General features: G+C 43.9%; 1 protein-coding gene across 5 annotated transcripts in view; it reads left to right on the top strand.

Annotated features, from left to right (window-relative positions):
* The window catches only part of sik3 (SIK family kinase 3), a 281,489-nt gene that overhangs the window by 244,625 nt on the left and 14,962 nt on the right, over positions 1-21,902 (top strand). For all 5 annotated transcript variants that reach the window (XM_080214519.1, XM_080214520.1, XM_080214518.1 and 2 more), the window contains 6 exons: positions 4,116-4,278; positions 6,020-6,139; positions 7,122-7,222; positions 8,085-8,200; positions 11,330-11,675; positions 13,722-14,632. In XM_080214519.1, the coding sequence (XP_080070645.1) occupies positions 4,116-4,278; positions 6,020-6,139; positions 7,122-7,222; positions 8,085-8,200; positions 11,330-11,675; positions 13,722-14,632 (1,757 nt within the window). The remainder of the gene's footprint in view (positions 1-4,115; positions 4,279-6,019; positions 6,140-7,121; positions 7,223-8,084; positions 8,201-11,329; positions 11,676-13,721; positions 14,633-21,902) is intronic.

The raw sequence follows: 21,902 nt of genomic DNA, 5'->3' as shown, positions 1-21,902 counted from the left end.
ACATGCTGTCGTGCCGACATGCATGGACAATTGTGGGGGGTGGGCTTGATAATAATATTTATGTTGATGCAAAGGGGAATTCCATTTACAACATTGGCAAGGTGTGGGATGAATTGGGGAGATCCTGCTGGCATAAAAACTGTTTTGGGATTCCCGTGTGACTCCTCGCCACCTCTGCCATTCCTGCTTCCCAAAATTGGGAACGTCAAATCTTCTCCATTGGCTTTGTTATCAACTCCCCAACGATGGGTAGGAGAGGTGGCTTGAAAAATTTAGTGGAAAATGAGTCTTCAAGCTACTGTGTACATGTCAATTGCAGTTTTTACAACCAGGGGATTCCATGGCGTGTTGGTTTAAAGTGCCTTTTACAGCCCTTCTTTTGGAGTTAAGCTGGCTTCTCAAGGAAACCTTCAGCTTCCTTTTTGCCAATTAGAACATAGAACATAGAACATTACAGCGCAGAACAGGCCCTTCGGCCCACGATGTTGCGCCGACCAGTTACAAAAACAATGACCCACTAGCCTATACCAATCCCTTTTCGTCCATAAACCTATCCAGAGATCTCTTAAACGCCCCCAAACTAGACGCATTTACAACTGCAGCAGGCAGGGCATTCCAATCCCTCACCACCCGCTGGGTAAAGAACCTACCCCTGACATCCGTCCTGTAGCTACCCCCCCTCAATTTAAAGCCATGCCCCCTCGTGCTAGCTTTCTCCATCCGAGGAAAAAGGCTATCACTATCCACCCTATCTAAACCTCTAATCATCTTATATGTTTCAATAAGATCCCCTCTTAGCCGCCTTCTTTCCAACGAAAACAACCCTAGATCCCTCAGTCTCTCCTCATAGGACCTCCCCACCATACCAGGCAACATCCTAGTAAACCTCCTCTGCACCCTCTCCAACGCCTCCACATCCTTCTTGTAATGCGGGGACCAGAACTGCACACAGTACTCCAAGTGCGGCCGCACTAGAGTAGTGTACAGTTGCAACATTACACTGCGACTCCTAAATTCAATCCCCCTACCAATAAACGCCAAGACACCGTACGCCTTCTTGACAACCTTATCTACTTGATTCCCAACTTTCAGGGATCTATGTACACACACACCTAGATCCCTCTGTTCATCCACACTATTCAAAGTCCTCCCGTTAGCCCTATACTCGACACATCTGTTGCTCCTACCAAAGTGAATTACCTCACACTTCTCCGCATTAAATTCCATCCGCCACCTCTCGGCCCAGCTCTGCAACCTATCTAAGTCTCCCTGCAGACTATGACACCCTTCCTCACAATCTACCACACCTCCAACTTTGGTGTCATCAGCAAATTTACTAATCCACCCAACTATACCCTCATCCAGATCATTAATAAAAATTACAAACAACAGTGGCCCCAAAACAGATCCCTGAGGCACACCACTCGTAACTGCACTCCATGATGAATATTTACCATCCACCACCACCCTCTGTCTCCTATCTGATAGCCAATTCCTGATCCAACTTCCTAGATTACCCACAATCCCATACATCTGCATTTTCTGCAGAAGCCTACCATGGTGAACCTTATCGAACGCCTTACTAAAATCCATGTATACCACGTCAACTGCCTTACCCCCATCCACCTCTTTGGTCACCTTCTCAAAAAACTCAATAAGGTTAGTGAGGCACGACCTACCCGCTACAAAACCATGCTGACTATTTCTAATCAATTCATTACACTCCAAATAACTATAAATCCTATCCCTAATAATTTTTTCTAAAACCTTGCCCACAACAGAAGTAAGACTCACCGGTCTATAATTCCCGGCAAAGTCTCTGTTCCCCTTCTTAAACAATGGGACAACATTCGCTATCCTCCAATCCTCCGGGACTACACCAGAGACCAATGACGACCTGAAGATCTGAGCCAGAGGCTCTGCAATCACCTCTCTAGCCTCCCAGAGAATCCTAGGGTAGATCCCATCCGGACCAGGGGACTTATCTATTTTCAGCCCCTCAAGAATTTCCAGCACATCCTCTTTATCAACCGTAATACTGTCTATTTTACACCCCTGCAACCCAATGTCCTCCTCAGCTATATTCATGTCCCCCTGCGTGAACACCGAAGAGAAATATTGGTTCAATACTTCTCCAATCTCCTCCGGTTCCACACACAACTTCCCCCTGCTGTCTGTAACTGGCCCTAATCTTGCCCTGACCAACCTTCTGTTCTTGACATACCTATAGAACGCCTTAGGATTCTCCTTAATCCTATCAGCCAAAGTCTTCTCATGTCCTCTTTTAGCCCTTCTCAACTCACTCTTCAACTCCCTCCTAGCCAATCTAAAGCTTTCTAGTGCACTATCTGAGCCCTCCAATCTCATCCAATTGGTGCCACTTTTGCTCAGTTTCTACAATCCATCCACTCCCCAACTGCACAAGCCTAAATATCTTTCTCTCTCCCTCCACGGCCCCTCTTGCACTCGCCTTGTCCTGACCTTTCTCCTTTTCCTTCCTGTGATGGCCTCCCATCCCTACTCCAAAGTCTCACTGTCACACCCCACCCCCCTCAACCAACACACCTGCCAATTGTCAGGGACAATCCCCAAGGCTGCCAGGCAAGTAACAGAAAAATTGAATTCCAATGAGTTCTGCTTCAAAAATCAGTAGAATGTTTTGGTCTCGGCGTTGCCAGGCTTTGTCGACCTGGTGTGGAAAATAGCCATGATGTGGATATGCTGGCTTTGGACTGGGGTAAACACAGTAAAAAGTCTGACAACACCAGGTTTAAGTCCAACTGATTTATTTGACAGTACACTCACGAGCTTTCGGGGTTAGTCCCTTGACGAAGTTTACCTGATGAAGGGACTAACCTTGAAAGCTAGTGAGTGTACTATCAAATAAATCGGTTGGACTTAAACCTGGTGTTGTCAGACTTTTTACCATGGAAAATAGCAGCAGGGGTAGGCCAGTCGGTCCTCCAAGACTGCAGTGCAGTCCCAGTGCAGTGATGCTGTCTCTTTAAAGCAATTTTGTTGCTATTAAGTAAACAGATGCCAGTTAAACTGTTATGGTAATACAGACGGTTCATGGCGAGGGTGGGAATTAAAACAGTATTCGTAGAAAAGAAAATAACAAAAAGCATTTTGCAGGCCATTTAGTATGATATGGTTTGTTTTGAATGTTTTATGCTTTCTAAGTTTTAATTCAGGAAGCTTGCTTGGAAGAGTTACTAAGCTTAAAAATATGGTAACAGATCTTTATAGAATCATAACACAGAAGGAGACTATTCAGCCTGCCATGCCTGTTGTGCTTGTGTTGGCTTTTGCAAGATCAGTTTGGCTGTTCCTCATACCACACTTTTCCCAGGGCACAGATGTTTTCCCTTAAGGTGCTTATCCAATTCTCTTTTGAAACTCTGATTATACTTGCCTCTATCACACCCTCAAGTAGTGCATTCTAGACCCTAACCCAATATAAAGTTTTTTTCTCTTGCTTTGCGATTGGTTCCTTTCGAATCACTCTCAATCAGTGTCCCTCTAGTCTTGAACCTGGCAACCGAAACAGATTTTATTTACCCTCTCAAGATTCCTTTTTCTCAATTTTGTCCATGTAGACCCCTCATTATTTTCAGCACATCCATCAAATCACCATTAAATTTTCTCCTCTCTGTGAATAACCTCAACTTTTCCAAACTATTCATAAAGCTGAAGCCGCTCATATTTAAAAATGTTTGTGTAAATCTTATATGCGTCCACTCTAAAGCTTCCACATCCTTCCTAAAGTGCAGTCTCCAGAATGAGAATTCCTGCTGAGGCCAAGCCAGAATTGTATAAGGAAGTTACTTTATTTAAGAATTTAATCTATATTTAAGTATCTTTATGTAACATAGTTGTTTCTTTCCATTTGCAAGTTGGTTAATGCAAACTGAAACAGAGAAAAGTAAACAGTGAAGCGGTGAATAATTTACAGGAATTTATGTATGTGGGATGCAGAGATAGCTTATCACCTCATATACACAGCTGCAAAATGAAATAAGGTTAAGTCAGAATTTTGAGTTTAAAGTGGTGTAAGTGAGTCTGATTCTTTTGCCATTCCATGGAACCCAATTTTAAAATATATTTTATTTCAGTGTTTGCTACAAAGACCCCAACACCCTGCACCTTCCAACTGAAAGGTTCTCTCCAGTTCGCCGTTTCTCAGACGGTGCTGCTAGCATACAGGCATTCAAAGCCCATTTGGAGAAAATGGAGAAAAGCACAACCACCAACAGCAGTATAAAACAGCTACAACAGGTAACAGTACTCCACAACATTGATTAGGAAAACCTGTTTAACTTTGTGAAGTGTAATTTCATTATCCGTACTGACCCTTAACACAGATAGTAAACCTTAAGAGAAATATCTGAATAATACCTACCCAGACAGAAAGCATCTCCCTACTGTTTTATCCATTGTCATCCAAACTGAAGGAGTGATCAGAGAAACAGAGTAAATATTTTGAGTCCAATATAATTCTTCTTCTGAGAAAGCATTAACTCTGTTTCTTTCTTCATAGATGCCACCTTTTTTCCCCCAATACTTTCTGTTTTAGGTCTCTTAACATTCACATTGTTTTGCTTTTAATATTATGAGGGAGTTGTAAAAAAGTTGATGTGAGAACAATAATGGTAATTTCAGAAGAATTTCAGCTCCTCAGTGTTTTAAGAACATAAGAACATAAGAAATAGGAGCAGGAGTAGGCCATCTAGCCCTTCGAGCCTGCCCTGCCATTCAATAAGATCATGGCTGATCTGTCGTGGCTCAGTTCCACTTTCCCGCCCTCTCCCCATAACCCTTAATCCCCTCTCTTATCAAAAACCCATCAACCCGCGTCTTAAAAATATTTAGCGAGGCAGCCTCCACCACTTCAACGGGCAGAGAATTCCAGAGATTCACCACCCTTTGAGTGAAGAAGTTCCTCCTCAACTCCGTTCTAAACCGCCCCCCCTTTATCTTGAGGCTGTGCCCCCTGGTCCTACTGTCTTTTTTGAGCGGGAAGAGTCTCTCCACCTCTATCCTATCCATCCCATTCATCATCTTATACGTCTCAATGAGATCTCCCCTCATTCTTCTAAACTCTAAAGAGTACAAGCCTAGTTTATTCAGCCTCTCATAGCTAAACCAAAAAAAACCAAAATATGATTCTTCAGTTTGGAGGATCAATGGGAAAGATTCCACACCCTGCATGTACTTTCCACTATTCTTGTCATCTTGTGTAATTGAAACTACGTAAGGGACAGCCTTTGTTTAGATCTGAAGCACATCAATCAAGACCAACCACTGCCACAGTTTGGATGACAGTGGATTAAACAGTAGGGGGACGCTATCTGCCTTGTTAGGAATTATTCATATACCAGGTTTAAGGCTTGCCATCTCCATTTGAAAGTGCAGACCTAACCTTTCAACAGAAAAAAGGGAAGTAGTTTTAACCTGCATGATTACCTGCTAATACTTAATAAAGCCAAAATTACTTATGGAGTGGAACTTGCTATGAACAGTTACAAAATGCTGGTCATTTAACAGATTGTTTGCATCTTCCACTGAAAGTAAATATTTATCATCAGTATTTTCTCATGTATTTTTAACTGATGATTAGTGACTTCCAAGAAGATCAGGAATGCACACTGGTTGCCTTGTCTCATAGACAGAATATTTTCAGATTTTGGATCTGTTACATAAGGGGCGAGATTCTCTGGCCTCCCTGTGGCATGTCTCTCGGTGGCAGGAGGTGGCACACCGTGGGCTGGTGCTGGGATGTTCTGGTTCCACTTCTATCAATAGGACTTCCCATTGATTTCCACCCCTTCGGAAACCCACGACAAGGGTGTGCCATCGATGGGACCAGAAGGTCCCGCTGGCGTGAAGAGCTGAAAGATTTTGTCCAATGATTCTTTTTGTGGATATTAAACTGATTAGTGCTGATCCAGTGTTTCAGGAACATTAATTACTGGTTTCTTCTCCAAAAGACAGTGTTAAGCTCTATTTTTGTGTTTAGGAATGTGAACATTTGCAAAAGATGTATGGAAATGCTATGGATGAAAAGATATTTGAGAAGACACAGCAACAACACATACTTTACCAACAAGAGCAACAAATCCTACACCAACAGATTCAGGTAATATTGTTATTTACAGTGGCATACTGGCTGTGCTGTGAGTCCAAGTACTAATTGGCTAGTTTGATGGTGTGGCTAATCTGATGGACCCTAGCACACTCCCCTTCCAAAAATAGTCAATCTGGAAGACACAGCTTCCTTTCCCACCCAAAAGCAGCCTACAGTTTCTGCTTGCTAAATGGAAAGGAGAATCAATTAATCATGAAGTAATTCTTCAAGGAGCAACAAAGTACACTTTAAAATCAAATCAGATGTCAAAAGCTCCCCATTATAAAAGTATCCATGATAAACATAGATCACCCAGAAGTCATACTGTGTAATGTAAATTGATAAAAAAACCACTGTAGAGACACAAAGGGGCAGGCACGCCAGCCAAAGCTCCTAGGAGTATTTTTGCCCTTATTTTGTATTCTTAAAATGTGTCTTAAGTTATACATGAACTGTTTACAATATAAAGTTGATTGCTGATAATTCAATTTTTTTTGTGCTTAAGTATTTGAATGTTTAACAATTCAAATCAAGCAACGTAAATTCCACAGAATAATGGGAATTTAATGCTAGAACATCAAATTATCAAATGATTTGAACTGGATTTGAATTTGGCAGAGTAGATGGTGTGTGGTATATGTTTTGAAACTTTTACAATTGTAGCATGTTAAAGGGCTACCAGTGTTTTGGGAAATTTAAGATGACAAGTGGGCACTTCAAGGAGGTCATTGTTAGATTTGGAGAAAGGGCAACAGTGTTCTGCCCTCATCAAGTGGCTTTCACAACAACAGGAGAGCCCAACGTAGTAGAGCAGGGCCTGTCAAATTTCAGAGTATGATTTTATTCCACAGTGAATGTTAAAGTAAAAAAAACAATGACCAGCTAATCCATGACAGTAAATCAGTATGTTTGATTTTAGTGAAGCTTGGTGCCATATGCACTGCACAGTAATGCATTTTTGTCAGATGTGACTATCCATTTCTCTGGCCTATAGGAATGTATTCGACCAGCTCAACCTTCACCTCCATTGTCAACAGCTTCTTTGGTACAACATATGGAAAACCAGCCAGCGTTCATCACCCACCAGCTGCAAAGGTGAGTAATCGACAACTTTAACGTAGTGTGCGTTATTTGTAGGCTGAGCATTCGATAAACAGATTTGATATTTCAAAATTATGATGCGATTGTGTGCCTTCATTTTCACCACAGGCGGTTGGATTTCCCCAGGTTCAGGACACTCAGCCACTTAAAGGGGATGAAGAGTTGAATCCATGATGTAAAGTGTGTGGGTCAAGGGAGCAGAGTGTTTTCAACAGGCCTCCCCACCTCTTTCACCACCACCTTCCCTATTCACATGCCAAAACCACTGTGAGGCCCTCTTGCATGTCCAGGGCATCACCCCCATCATTGGACCTTCAACTCCATGCTCGTGAGGAGGAGCCCCTACTGAACCAATACAGCACCACCCTCTCCCACCACCTCCTCCCAGCAGTCGAACCCTCCACAATCTGTCTTCCCCCGAATACCTGCCTGTCCTTGCAGGCATCGCCATTGACCTTGTAAAGTGTTTAATACTTGCATTGTGTTTAATTTGGAATTAAAGCAGCGTTTGTGGAACTGCACCATCTGAAATGTTTGTGAAATTACAATGGGAACATTCTAATGTTACATTTATAAGTGAAACCTTCACCATAACTGACATTACTTGTCAGATAATACATTCAAAGCCTATTGCATTCAGCAGAATTTACCTTATGGCTATAACCCACAAGGGTTTGTCAATTTCAAATTATCTTATAGGAGTGGCTCACTCATGGTAAGTTATTATCAGCGGAATCTTGGGTTGTATTTTAGATCAGTGCTATATTTGCAAATTTTATTAACAATGATCAGTTAATTTACATTATTTACAATTGCCTCCAAATTATGATATTAAGAAAAAAATCACCTTTTTCAGGTTACAAATTCAGCATGAACAGTCAAGCCCTCCTCCAAACCATCCCAACAACCATCTCTTCAGCAAATCTAATAACAGCCCTTCTCCTGGCACCACGGCCATCATACAATCCGGCGGTAAGCATTTTCCATATTAATTTTGAAGGCCTAAATGAACCAGTCTGAACATTTTTTGCAGTTTTTTTATTTCAATTTATCATCTTTCTGTCTAGGTAAGTGGAGTTGCTCGATGTGGCTCCAAGGTGATATGCCTGTAAGAGGTAGTTTGGAACCCAGGCGATGCTTTGTACTACTTTCCTGAATTGTTACCTGAACCGAATGGTTGACTAGCAACCTGGTTTCCCAATGAAGCAGTAGAGTTGATAGCGAAGACCAGGATTCTTCCAGTTTGGTTTCACATAACCCTGCAAGCCAATGCTCTAATATTAATGCTGCACAAGCAATAAGAATCTTAGTGATAGACCGCTTCAACCCAGCTGCTCTTACACTTTTATAAGCTCAGATAGTTTATTATTTTCTTATAGAAGGATTGTGCACCTTACAATAAGCAAACTAAATTTCTACACATCTGGATTGTTTAGATGCTTGATTTTGAAACTTAAACGTGGTAATAGTGTTCCTCCCATGTCAGACACCTGAATAACCAAAGACAAAGGCCGGAATTTTACCTGCACGCACAACCCAATTCCAGGGTGTGCAAGGCTTGGAGAATGGCATTTTCTGTTGGCCTTGGACAGAATCATATGAAACTTGGGTGGATGTGCCGGTAAAGTTCTGCCCAAATTCTTTCATAAGTGTACATAACTGTCCCTAACTGACTTGGGTCGGTTAGCTGAGTTGGCTGGGTGGCAGGTTTGTAATGCGGAGCAATGCCAACTGCACGGGTTCAATTCCTGTACCGGCTGAGACTATCCATAAAGGCCCCACCTTCTCAACATAGCCCCTTGCCTGAGCTGTGATGGCCCTCAGGTTAAATCACCACAAGTCATCTGGGACTACGGTGACTTTCATTTCACTCCAATTGTATTATATGCTTGGTTAAGTGACACTCACCCAATCTAATCAGCAGGAAAATATGGTGCACCGTCAAATAGGAAGTTCCCTATTATCTTGTTGCACTGTCATTGTGGGTGGTGGTATTGCTTCCTTCAAAAGCCAGTATTTTGTTTAGTTACAAAATCAGTACTCAGATGCGGCCTATCTCAAAATAATTGGGGAGAAGTAGCATCATGATAATATTATGAGACGAGTAATCCAGAGGCCCTGGCTATTGCTTTGGGGATATGGGTTCAAATCCTACCATCGCAGCTGGAGAAAATTGAATTCAATTAATAAACCTGGAACATAAAGCTAGTCTCAGTAATGGTGACCATGAAAAGAGCACTGATTGTCATAAGGTAAAATCCATCTGGTTCATTAATGTTCTTTAGGGAGAAATCTGCCATCCTTACCTGGTCTGACCTATATGTGACTCCAGATCCACAACAATATGGTTGATTCTTAACTTCCATCTGAAATGGCTGAATAGTTCACTATCTGAAATAAGAACATAAGAAATAGGAGCAGGAGTAGGCCATCTAGCCCTTCGAGCCTGCCCCGCCATTCAATAAGATCATGGCTGATCTGTCGTGGCTCAGTTCCACATTCCCGCCCTCTCCCCATAACCCTTAATCCCCTCTCTTATCAAAAACCCATCAACCCGCGTCTTAAAAATATTTAGCGAGGTAGCCTCCACCACTTCAACGGGCGGAGAGTTCCAGAGATTCACCACCCTTTGAGTGAAGAAGTTCCTCCTCAACTCTGTTCTAAACTGCCCCCCCTTTATCTTGAGGCTGTGCCCCCTAGTCCTACTATCCTTTCTGAGTGGGAAGAGTCTCTCCACCTCTATCCTATCCATCCCATTCATCATCTTATATGTCTCAATGAGATCTCCCCTCATTCTTCTAAACTCTAACGAGTACAAACCTAATTTATTCAGCCTCTCCTCATAGCTCAACCCCCTCAACTCTGGCATCAGCCTATTAAACCTCCTCTGCACTCCCTCCAAGGCCAAAATATCCTTGCATAAGTACGGCGCCCAAAACTGCACACAGTACTCCAGCTGCGGCCTCACCAATGCCCTATACAGCCGCAGCAAGACCTCCCTACTTTTATATTCAATCCCCCTCGCTATGAAGGCCAGCATCCCATTTGCCTTCCTGACCACCTGCTGCACCTGCAAGCTGGGTTTTTGCGACTCATGCACAAGGACCCCGAGGTCCCTCTGCACCGTCGCCTGCTACAGTTTTTCGCCACGTAAGTAATAATCCTTCCTACCATTATTCCTACCAAAGTGGACCACCTCACACTTGCCAACATTAAATACCATTTGCCATTTCCTGGCCCATTCGCCCAGCCTATCTAGATCCTTCTGCAGACTCTCCACACCCTCCGCACAATTTGCCATTCCACCAATCGTGGTGTCATCAGCAAATTTCGACACCCTACACTCGGTTCCCTCCTCCAGATCATCTATATAAATGGTAAAAAGCTGAGGCCCCAGCACCGACCCCTGGGGCACTCCACTAGTTACCATCCGCCAATCCGAATAGCACCCATTGACCCCCACTCTCAGCCTCCTATTTGACAACCAATCCTCTATCCACGCTAACACCCTACCCCCAACTCCATGTCCCCTGACCTTCTGCAATAACCTCTTGTGAGGTACCTTGTCAAACGCCTTCTGAAAATCCAGAAAGACCACATCCACCGCCTTTCCTCTATCCACCGCCCTAGACACATCCTCATAGAACTCCAGTAAATTTGTCAGACACGACTTCCCTTTAACGAAACCGTGCTGTGTCTGCTCTATCAAGCAATTCCCCTCAAGATGCCTCGCTATTTCCTCCTTGATGATGGATTCTAACATTTTACCTACAACAGACGTTAAACTAACCGGCCTATACTTCCCTGCCTTTTGCCTGGCACCCTTCTTAAACAACGGCGTAACATTAGCCGTTTTCCAATCTTCCGGCACTTCCCCGGAATCCAGCGACGTCTGGAAAATAACCACCAGGGCATCTACTATCACCTCCGCCATTTCTTTCAGAACCCTCGGATGCATTCCATCCGGTCCTGGCGACTTGTCCACAATCAGCCCCTCCAGTCTGTTGAGCACCTCCTCTCTAGCAACAGTAATGTCATTAAGACCCTCCAGTCCTACCACCTTTCCATCTCTAACACCCGTGTTTGTTTTTAATTCCTTAGGTTGTGTTTCCTCGCCATCTCAGTTTCAAGGCTTACCGTTCCAACAGCCGAGTAATAGCCCTCCTCCTGCAAACCTCAATCTGCCTCGAATGAATTTACAGTCTGGTTTATCACAGCAATCACAAACGCAGCAGGTTACAATCCAAGTCCAAGAACCACCAGATATGCTCAGCAACAACTTGCTACAAACTGCTGGACAGCCATTGCACACCACGCACCCCCGAATCATCAGTCCAGGGAATCAAATACCCCTGCAGCAGAGAGGATTGCACATGCCATCACTTGGGCTTGGACAGCATAGGGCCTTAGCAAAACAACTGAGTGCTGACAGTGCAGAGACAAACAGGTAAGATTATCTTTGAACCCAATTGTGATGTGTAGGCCCTCAAGATCTAAGTTTTTCTCCAGAATGTCTGAAACGTGTTCTTTACATCAGTTGGAAATCAATCAGTGCCACAGGCTGGGATTTTGCAGCCCTCTTGCTAGCAGGATCTTCTGGTCCTTCCAAAAAAGCACCCTGTGGCATGTTCCCCAATGAGGTGTCCGGCAAGCAACGCAAGTGACCATTGCCTTCAGTGGGACCAGAAGATCCAGTGCAAAGCAGCCGCTGTCTGGAAACCTCCCACCGGAGGGTGAGTGGAAAATCCCAGCCGTAATTTTAATATGACCTGTTGATTACTTATAGTGACCTTTTAATTATCCAAAATCGTATATTTTTTAAAATTAACTGTTTAACATGATCAGTCACAGCCCTTAAATGGCAATCGCCACGCAATGAATTCTGATTTGTATGAATTTATTTTAAATGTTATATTCCCGTTTATGGTGTTGAAATAGTGTATGGATCAGGGACATTTTATTGAGAAGTTAAGCTGATGACTTCTAATCTTTTCGTTCTTTTAACTTCTGTTGAGGTTAAGAACCAATTCCTTGGCACGAAATTAGTACTATGTGCCTCAGGAGGCTTGTGGGTTGCTTCATGCATTGTAAATGATGACATGGTGATTTAGACAGCTTGTGGGTAATTTTAAGCCCCCAGAAACAGGTGGGTTTGGGTTGGGCAGGATGGAGAACCTTTAAAAAAAAAACTCACATCCTAACATACCTTGAGAAGGCCTACTTTCCATTTTAATGGAGAAGGGATGGGTTGTGGAGGATGGGCAAGTGGATATAGATGGTGAGGAGAGGAGTGGTGGTGGGGAAACCAACCTGCTCCTAGGAAGTAGGTGGGCTATTTAAATATATTATAGATTGCAGGTCTCACTTCTTAGCTCTATTTTAAATATAATCACAGCCTGCCAGGTTTCTGGAACCTCAGGAAACACAAGAGCTTCTTTCCAGCACTGCCTATGGGCTAGCAGGAACAGTGTGCTTCCTTCCAGCTGCCACCACACCAAAGTAATATTTTTCTCTCCTAGAAAGGCGAACTTCCCACCCTTTTCTACTCCCCCAACCCAATCTTCCTGATCACTGATTCTCTACCATGATCATTCACCCCATATCTCTGTCCCCTCTTCCAACCCCTGTACATGCCTCCCACTTTCTAAACCATTCTCTACATATCAAATAAAAAGCATGAATGATGTGGCATTAAAACTTCCAGTGTTCAGGGACCAGAACTCCTCACCCCTGATTGGAATTGCTGCCCCAGTGTGAATCTGTGTATCCCAGTATTTGTGAAATAGTCAGAAAAACCAGCTCCCAATTCTAATTACGTTATTAAGGCAAGACAGCAAAGAAAAGTTAGATGTTTACACTGTAAAGGAGAGAAAATTGAAGTGCATTTTAGCTATTCTCATTCACCACCTAGCAACTGGGTCGAGAGGGGGAATCGCTTTGCCATCTATTTGTTTGGGGAATTCAGCATTGCATGGTTGGAATCAAAATTAATGGGGAGAAGAAAATAACTAATGTTGAAACGTTGTTCTAAAAAATCCTATCATGATCCCCAAATGTGATCTTACAGTTTTGAGTATTGAAAGGGTTAAATGGGCTTAAGAAATTAGTTAAATATGCAGAAGAACAAGCGATATTAACTCCAAAGTTGTAAGTTTGACAATATATATGATCATGCCTCCAAAAGCAATACAGATCTAATTTCATCCTATCTGCCTTTGAGCGTATTCAAGCCCCCCAGTGTGAATGGAAGTATAGTGACTATGACCTAGAACCAACAGACAGGCCATGAGTTCAAATACCATCCGTGAGCCCTGGAATGAAGTCCTGTAAATATGGCAATTAATGAGCCACGAATGCAGTCCAATTGTAATAAAAACACAAATATTTTATTAATGTCCTGCACTGAAGCTGGCTCCCTCACCCAGCTGATCTGTATGTGTCTATTCATAATGCTTTTAACTGGCTGTTAACACTGATTTCTGTTTGTTTTCAGTCGACCTATCAGTCGATTCTCTCCTTTGAGCTACGATCAGACACACTTGCACCCTCACCTTTATCAGGAGCCGTTCCGATGTGTAACTAACAACTTCAATCCAGCAGCAGCATTTTCCCAAGCCATGAAAATTGCACAGATGGACCCGCTTTTAAACTATAACCAAAACATGGCTGGCAAAGCCCTCCTGCAGCATGAGCAACAACAGCAGGATCTCACGGCCTCGTCACTACATCAGGCATTGCTCTCCCCAACACCATCTGACTACACAAGACACCAGCAAGTTTCACAACAGTATGGTCATATGATCCAGGGCCTGCTATCACCCAGACATTCTTTGACGGGACAACAGGATCTGCGCTTGCCTCCTATTGAGACAGCACATTTCTTAAAACGTCACCAGCGGCAACAACAACAACAACAGCAGCAGCAGGAATATGACTTGCTGAGGCACATGAACCAAGGGGTGGGGGATGCTGGGAACATGACTGCCAACCTATGTGGGCAACAACAGACTTTATCAGAGCGCCAAGCGTTAAATATGCCTTATCAAAGTACAGAAACTTATCATCAGCACCATCGTCTATTACAGGTCAGAGGTCAAGAGCATATTCCACAACCCCCTTCGTCATCCCAAGGGCACAGTTTTGTACACCACTCCCCGTTGATGCATTCAGAGAGTATGGAAGAGGACTGTGTGAGTGAGGGGAACAGGGAGGGATATCAGGACAATACAGACTGCACTGACACACCCACCAAAGGCTGCCAAGAGAACCCAGCACTGATTAATGCTATTAGATGTGGGGATACAGAGACACTACTAGTAAATATGAATCATGTGCATGAGATGGCACAGCCATACAGTCATCAGCCAGTCCCTGGTTTTGCCAGAAGCAAAGTGCCAAGCAGAGGTAAGAGCAAGTGTTTGTGCTTAGATAGTTTTAGTCTAAGTAGTGGACTTCTAATTACTAAAACCTTGTTTCCTCAAGATGTTGAGAAGCCAAAAGCTCAGCTTGTTGTCTGGTTGGGTAGCACTTTGCACCATTCATAAATTTTGGGAACATGACTCCATATGCACATGGAGCTTCTGTTGTCAGATTTGCACAATAACTGAGTATATAATCGATAAGAGTGCAGCCTCAGATTTGTCAACATGCTGTAATGCAAGATTCACGTAAGTTTATGTTTATCGCTGACAAAGATAAGTATTTTTCAGACCTCATGGGCATATTAGGCACATTCATAACATTTCACTTTTTACAGAAGGGAAGCTTTCTTGCTGTCACAATTTAAACACAAAAAATCTAGACTGACACTCCAGCGCTGTACCAAGTGACTGCAATGCTGTTTTAGATGGTGGCTTTCAGATGAGATGGTAAATTCTCTCAGGTACGTGTAAAAGATTCCACATAGCACTATTCTGGCAAAAAGCAAAAAAAGTTTTCCTGGGTGTTCTGACAGATAGTTATTCTTTAACCAATGTGACAAATTTGAGTCAATATCTCCTTACAGTCTATAGGAGCCCATTGCATGTACATTGTCTATTGTGTTCATGTTATAACAGTGACTACACTTCAAAAACACTTAATTGACTGTAAAGTATTTTGAGGTGATCCAAAGTTGTGAAAGGTGCATTATCTGCATATGTCTTTTCGTTTTGATGCTGTACAGTCTGGTATAAACTAAATGCTTACTACTCAAGATCACACTCAGTCACTCACTTTTTAAAGAGTAGTCTTTTTTTTGATAGTACCAGTCTGTTATATTAATTGCCGCATGAATCCAGATATATTACCTTGAAATAAGATGCCATTTTCACGGTTCATTATTAAAATCCAAACAGTGATGGACTCAACTTTTAGTGATTAGTTCAATTGCTCTCCATCTACAAATAATGGGGGTGAATTTACTAATGAGGAGGCGTGGGCTGGGCAAATGGCCATGTGAAGCTCCAAGGAATGAGTTTATGGATTGCATTTCCTGATAGTAGCTTGAACCCTCTGGACAAATTCACTACTCCATCAGTAGGCTGGAGGGAAAATTGAGCCAACAGGAACCCTATGGAATGATCCCTGGAAGTTTAGTAAGTAGCCAGGGAGTCTTGAACATAGAACATAGAACATTACAGCGCAGAACAGGCCCTTCGGCCCACGATGTTGCGCCGACCAGTTTTTTAAAAAAAAACACTGACCCACTAATCTAAACCAATCCCTTTTCGTCCATAAACCTATCCACAGATCTCTTAAACGCCCCCAAACTAGGCGCATTTACAACTGCAGCAGGCAGGGCATTCCAGTCCCTCACCACCCTCTGGGTAAAGAACCAACCCCTGACATCCGTCCTATAACTACCCCCCCCTTAATTTAAAGCCATGCCCCCTCGTGCTAGCTTTCTCCATCTGAGGAAAAAGGCTATCACTATCCACCCTATCTAAACCTCTAATCATCTTATACGTTTCAATAAGATCCCCTCTTAGCCTCCTTCTTTCCAGCGAAAACAACCCCAAATCCCTCAGTCTCTCCTCATAGGACCTCCCCTCCATACCAGGCAACATCCTGGTAAACCTCCTCTGCACCCTCTCCAAAGCCTCCACGTCCTTCCTGTAATGTGGGGACCAGAACTGCACACAGTACTCCAAGTGCGGCCGCACCAGAGTAGTGTAAAGTTGCAACATGACGCTGCGACTCCTAAATTCAATCCCCCTACCAATAAACGCCAAGACACCGTATGCCTTCTTAACAACCTTATCTACTTGATTCCCAACTTTCAGGGATCTATGTACACATACACCTAGATCCCTCTGCTCCTCCACACTATTCAAAGTCCTCCCGTTAGCCCTATACTCAACACATCTGTTACTCCTACCGAAATGAATTACCTCACACTTCTCCGCATTAAACTCCATCCGCCACCTCGCGGCCCAGCTCTGCAACCTGTCGAAGTCACCCTGCAAACTATGATACCCTTCCTCACAATCTACCACACCTCCGACTTTGGTGTCATCAGCAAGCTTACTAATCCACCCAACTATACCCTCATCCAGATCATTAATAAAAATTACAAACAGCAGTGGCCCCAAAACAGATCCCTGAGGCACACCACTCGTAACCGAACTCCATGACGAATATTTACCATCAACCACCACCCTCCGTCTCCTATCTGCTAGCCAATTCCTGATCCAAGTACCTAGATTACCCCCAATCCCATACATCTGCATTTTCTGCAGAAGCCTACCATGGTGAACCTTATCAAACGCCTTACTAAAATCCATATATACCACGTCAACTGCCTTACCCCTATCCACCTCTTTGGTCACTTTCTCAAAGAACTCAATAAGGTTAGTAAGGCACGACCTACCTGCTACAAAACCATGCTGACTGTCTCTAATCAATTCATTACTCTCCAAATAACTATAAATCCTATCCCTAATAATTCTTTCTAGAACCTTGCCCACAACAGAAGTAAGACTCACCGGTCTATAATTCCTGGGGAAGTCTCTGTTCCCCTTCTTAAACAATGGGACAACATTCGCTGTCCTCCAATCTTCCGGTACTATACCAGAGACCAACGATGACCTGAAGATCAGAGCCAGAGGCTCTGCAATCACCTCTCTAGCCTCCCAGAGAATCCTAGGGTAAATCCCGTCCGGACCAGGGGACTTATCTATTTTCAAGCCCTCTAGAATATCCAGCACATCCCCGGTATCAACTACAATACTGTCTATTTTACACCCCTGCACCCCAGTGTCCTCCTCAGCTACATTCATGTCCCCCTGCGTGAACACCGAAGAGAAATATTGGTTCAATGCCTCTCCAATCTCTTCCGGTTCCACACACAACTTCCCTCTACTGTCTGTAACTGGTCCTAATCTTGCCCTAACCAACCTTCTGTTCTTGACATACCTATAGAACGCCTTAGGATTCTCCTTAATCCTATCAGCCAAAGTCATCTCATGTCCTCTTTTAGCCCTTCTTAACTCCCTCTTCAACTCCCTCCTAGCCAATCTAAAGCTTTCTAGTGCACTACCTGAGCCCTCAAGCCTCATCCGAACATAAGCCTCCTTTTTCTTCCTAACCAACGAATCAACTTTTTTAGTACACCACGGTTCCCTAGCCCTACCAAATCCTCCTTGCCTGACAGGGACATACCTACCATAGACCCGCAGTAGCTGCTCCTTGAAAAAACTCCACATTTCGGACGTTCCCAGTTCCTGTAATCTCCTAGTCCAACCTATGCTTCCTAATTCTCTCCTAATAGCCTCATAATTACCCTTCCCCCAGCTAAAACCACTGACCCGAGGTTCATGCCTATCCCTTTCCATCACTAAGGTGAACGTAACCGAATTGTGGTCACTATCACCAAAATGCACACCAACTTCCAAGTCTAGCACCTGGTCTGGCTCATTACCCAGCACCAAATCCAATATAGCCTCACCTCTAGTTGGCCTATCTACATACTGAGTCAAAAAACCTTCCTGCACACTTTGAACAAAAACTGATCCCTCTAACAAGCTAGAGCTATAGCAATTCCAATCAATATTAGTAAAGTTAAAGTCCCCCATAACAATTACCCTATTACTTTCACTCCTAACCAGGATCGTCTCCGCAATCCTTTCCTCAACCTCTCTAGAACTTTTTGGAGGTCTATAAAAGACTCCCAGCAGGGTGACCTCTCCTCCCCTATTTCTAATCTCCGCCCATACTACCTCAACATACAAGCCCTCATCAAACTTCCTCCCTGACACTGTGATACAGTCCTTGACCAATAATGCTACCCCACCCCCCCTTCTACCTCCTTCTCTACTCCAACTAAAGCATTTGTACCCCGGGACCTGCAACATCCATTCCTGACCCTGCTCTATCCATGTCTCTGAAACGGCCACAACATCAAAGTCCCAGGTACTGATCCACGCTGCAAGTTCATCCACTTTATTGCAAATACTCCTCGCATTAAAGTATACGCATTTCAAACCCTGCTCCGCCCCACCCCCACAATGCCGTGCATTGCAGTCCCCATCTATGCCCCCCTCACTTTCACCCCCTCTACTCAGGATCCCACCCCCCCTCTGAATCAGTTTAAACCACTCCGCATAGCCTTCACAAATTTACCCCCCAGGATATTTGTTCCCCTCTGGTTCAGGTGTAAACCATCACTCTTATAGAGGTCCCACCTTCCCCAGAATGAGCCCCAATTGCTCAAGTACTTGAACCCCTCCCTCCTGCACCATCCCCTCAGCCACAAGTTCAAACTTTCCCTCTCTCTATTCCTCTCTAAACTATCCCGTGGCACAGGCAAGAGTCCAGAGATAACCACTCTGTCTGACTTGGCCTTTAGTTTCCACCCCAACTCCATGAATCTCTGCTTAATATCCCCTTCCCTTAGCCTCCCTATGTCATGTGTCCCCACATGAATTATAACTTGGGGTTGATCTCCCTCTCCCCTAAGAGTCTTGAATATCCTCTCTGATACATCCCGGACTCCAGCCCCTGGTAGGCAACACACCAGCCCTGAGTCCCTACCATTACTACCGACTCTCCTATCTGTCCCCTTAACTGTGGAGTCCCCAATCACGAGGCCCAATCTTTTGCATCCCCTAACCACCTGAGCTTTTACGATAGGCTCACCCCCAGAGACCTGCTCCCTTTGGCTATCCCCAGTTGATTCCTCCTCAACTGTAGCCTCCAGGACCGAAAACCTATTTTGGAGGGGAACAGCCCCAGGGGATTGTCCCCCCACTTGCTTCTTTCCCCTCCTCTTGGCAGTGACCCAAGACTGATTTCTAGGAGTGACTATCTCCTTATAACTCCTATCAATGTCCACCTCTGCCTCCCGAATTATGCGGAGTTCCTCTAATTCCACCTCCAGCTCCTTTACACGCTCCTCCAGAAGCTTCAATCTAACACACTTCTTACAAGTAAAATCCCCTGAAACACTACTGGAGTCCCTCACCACATACATCCCACAGGAGATGCAGCACACTGCCGGAACTGCCATCCCTGAAACAATTACCAGCAGAAAAAAAAACTTTCCCACACTTATAATTTAGGTTAGAGGAGGTGGGAGGGTGGGATTCTCTACCAGTGTAGAGGATCGGGTATCCTCTCTGCGCTAATTTATAGGATTAGGGGCTCAAGAAAAAAAACACTACAACTACCGGTAAGCGTCCTAGTGACGAAGGGAATCAAAGTTGCGGAAAAGGGAGCCTCCGGAGGAGGGGGTCACCCAGGGTTGCCTTGTGGGGCCTAAGGGAATACTCCTCCTCTTAGCCCAGAATAAAACCCAAATTTTATTTCAAAGCTCACCGTTTTTTGGCATCTTCTGACCTTTCCTGCATTTGACTTGCCAATGAAACCACAAATGCTTTCTCATGCAGTCCTCGGTTTTCAATTGGAATATGAAAGTAGGGATGTTTTGCTACAGCTGTACAGGGCATTGATGTAACTAGATGTAGAGTACTGGATACAGTTTTAGTTTTTTATTTAAGAAAGGATACACATGCATGAGACACGATGGCCTCACAGCAGCTGGGACCTAGGTTCAGTTCCCGGCTTGGGTCATTGTCTGCGTGGAATTTACACGTTCTCCCTTATGTCTGCATATTCCCCGTGTCTGCAGAGTCCGCACATTCTCCCCGTGTCTGCATGGGTTTCCTCCAGGTGCTCCAGTTTCCTCCCACAGTCCAAACGTCGTGCTGGTTAGATGCATTGGCCATGCTAAAATTCTCTCTCAGTGTACCCGAACAGGCGCTGGAGTGTGGCGACTATGGATTTTCACAATAACTTCATTGCAGCGTTAGTGTAAGCCTACTAATGACATTAATAAAATTTTTTAAAAATTAAGTAAAATCAAATCAGTGTATTGTTATAAATAAGGTTTAAAGAGATCATTAGAAAATTGCAGTCTGCGATGGGATTCAGCTCTGCTGAGATTTACTAATCATTCCAGATTTTTATTTTGTTTTTATTAAAACACTGCATATGAGTCAGAGAAAATTAGAAAATATCTGATCCAAGGACATTAACAATTTATGCACAATGTAAAAGGCAAGTTGCAAAGGATTGTTGAGATCATTATATATGCTGTGACCTTTATGTATGACTTTTGTACTGAAAAAATGGACTGCTGTGTCTTGGGTAAATCCAGTTTGATTAAATAGGTTGGTGAAAAGGAGTGCAATTCTAGTGCAATTCTGTTGCAAAGAATTTGGATAAATCCAAATGACAATTAGGGGCGAAATGGTGTGAGGTTAGCACTGCTGTCTCACAGTGCTAGGGACCCAGGCTCAATTCCTGGCTTGGGTCACTTTGTGTGGAGTTTGCACATTCTCCCCATGTCTGCGTGGGTTTCCTCTGGGTGCTTCAGTTTCCTCCCGCAGTCCAAAGGTGTGCAGATTAGGTGGATTGGCCATGCTGAATTGCCCCTTAATGTCAGGGGGATCAGTTGGGTTAATGCATGGGATTATGGGGATAGAGCCTTGTGGTCAGTGCAGACTCAATGGGCTGAATGGCTTCCTTCTGTGCTTAGGATTCTGTGACCCATGACAAGTTCTTAAAAGCATCAGGTTTTAGGAGGAAGGATGGATAGTGAAGTCATTAAAAAATCCTGGCAAAAGATGAGTTAGAGCACAATATGCATTTTCAAACAAAAACAGAAATGCTGGAAATACTCAAAGCCTTGGAGAGAAAAAGAAGTTAACATTTCAGGTTGATCAGGACTGAAATTGACTTGAAATGTTAATGCTGTTTCTCTCCACAAGTGCTGCCAGACCAACTGAATGTTTCCAGCAGCTGCTGTTTTTATTTCAGATTTCCAGAATCTGCAGTATTTCGCTTCTGGACAAATTTTCTTATGTTTGCTGGACACAAGATCAACTTTTCGTGGCAAAGAAAATGGGATTAAATTCAATACCCTGGGGATGATCATACATTGCACCCTGGTGGCCGATAGGTGGGGCAAGTTGGTAAGATTGCGAGAGAGCCATGGAATCAGGTTCACACCTGATTTTTTGTCTCTCGCAATCTTAACGCACCGGGTATCCAGTGCAATCAGCCTCACACTTGAAAAGCTGGCACACTGGCACTGCCCACTGGGCACCAGGCAGTGAAACCTGACAGGGGAATGGGGAGAGGGCACTGCACATTCTGCAATAGCAAACGGTGGGGAGAAGGTGGGAACGCTGCC

The sequence above is a fragment of the Carcharhinus amblyrhynchos genome, chromosome 29, assembly GCF_965287045.1.
Source record: "Carcharhinus amblyrhynchos chromosome 29, sCarAmb.v2.hapA, whole genome shotgun sequence".
Lineage (NCBI taxonomy): Eukaryota > Metazoa > Chordata > Chondrichthyes > Carcharhiniformes > Carcharhinidae > Carcharhinus > Carcharhinus amblyrhynchos.
Note: the sequence above shows the minus strand (reverse complement) of the source record. Positions and strands in the feature narration are given on the sequence as shown.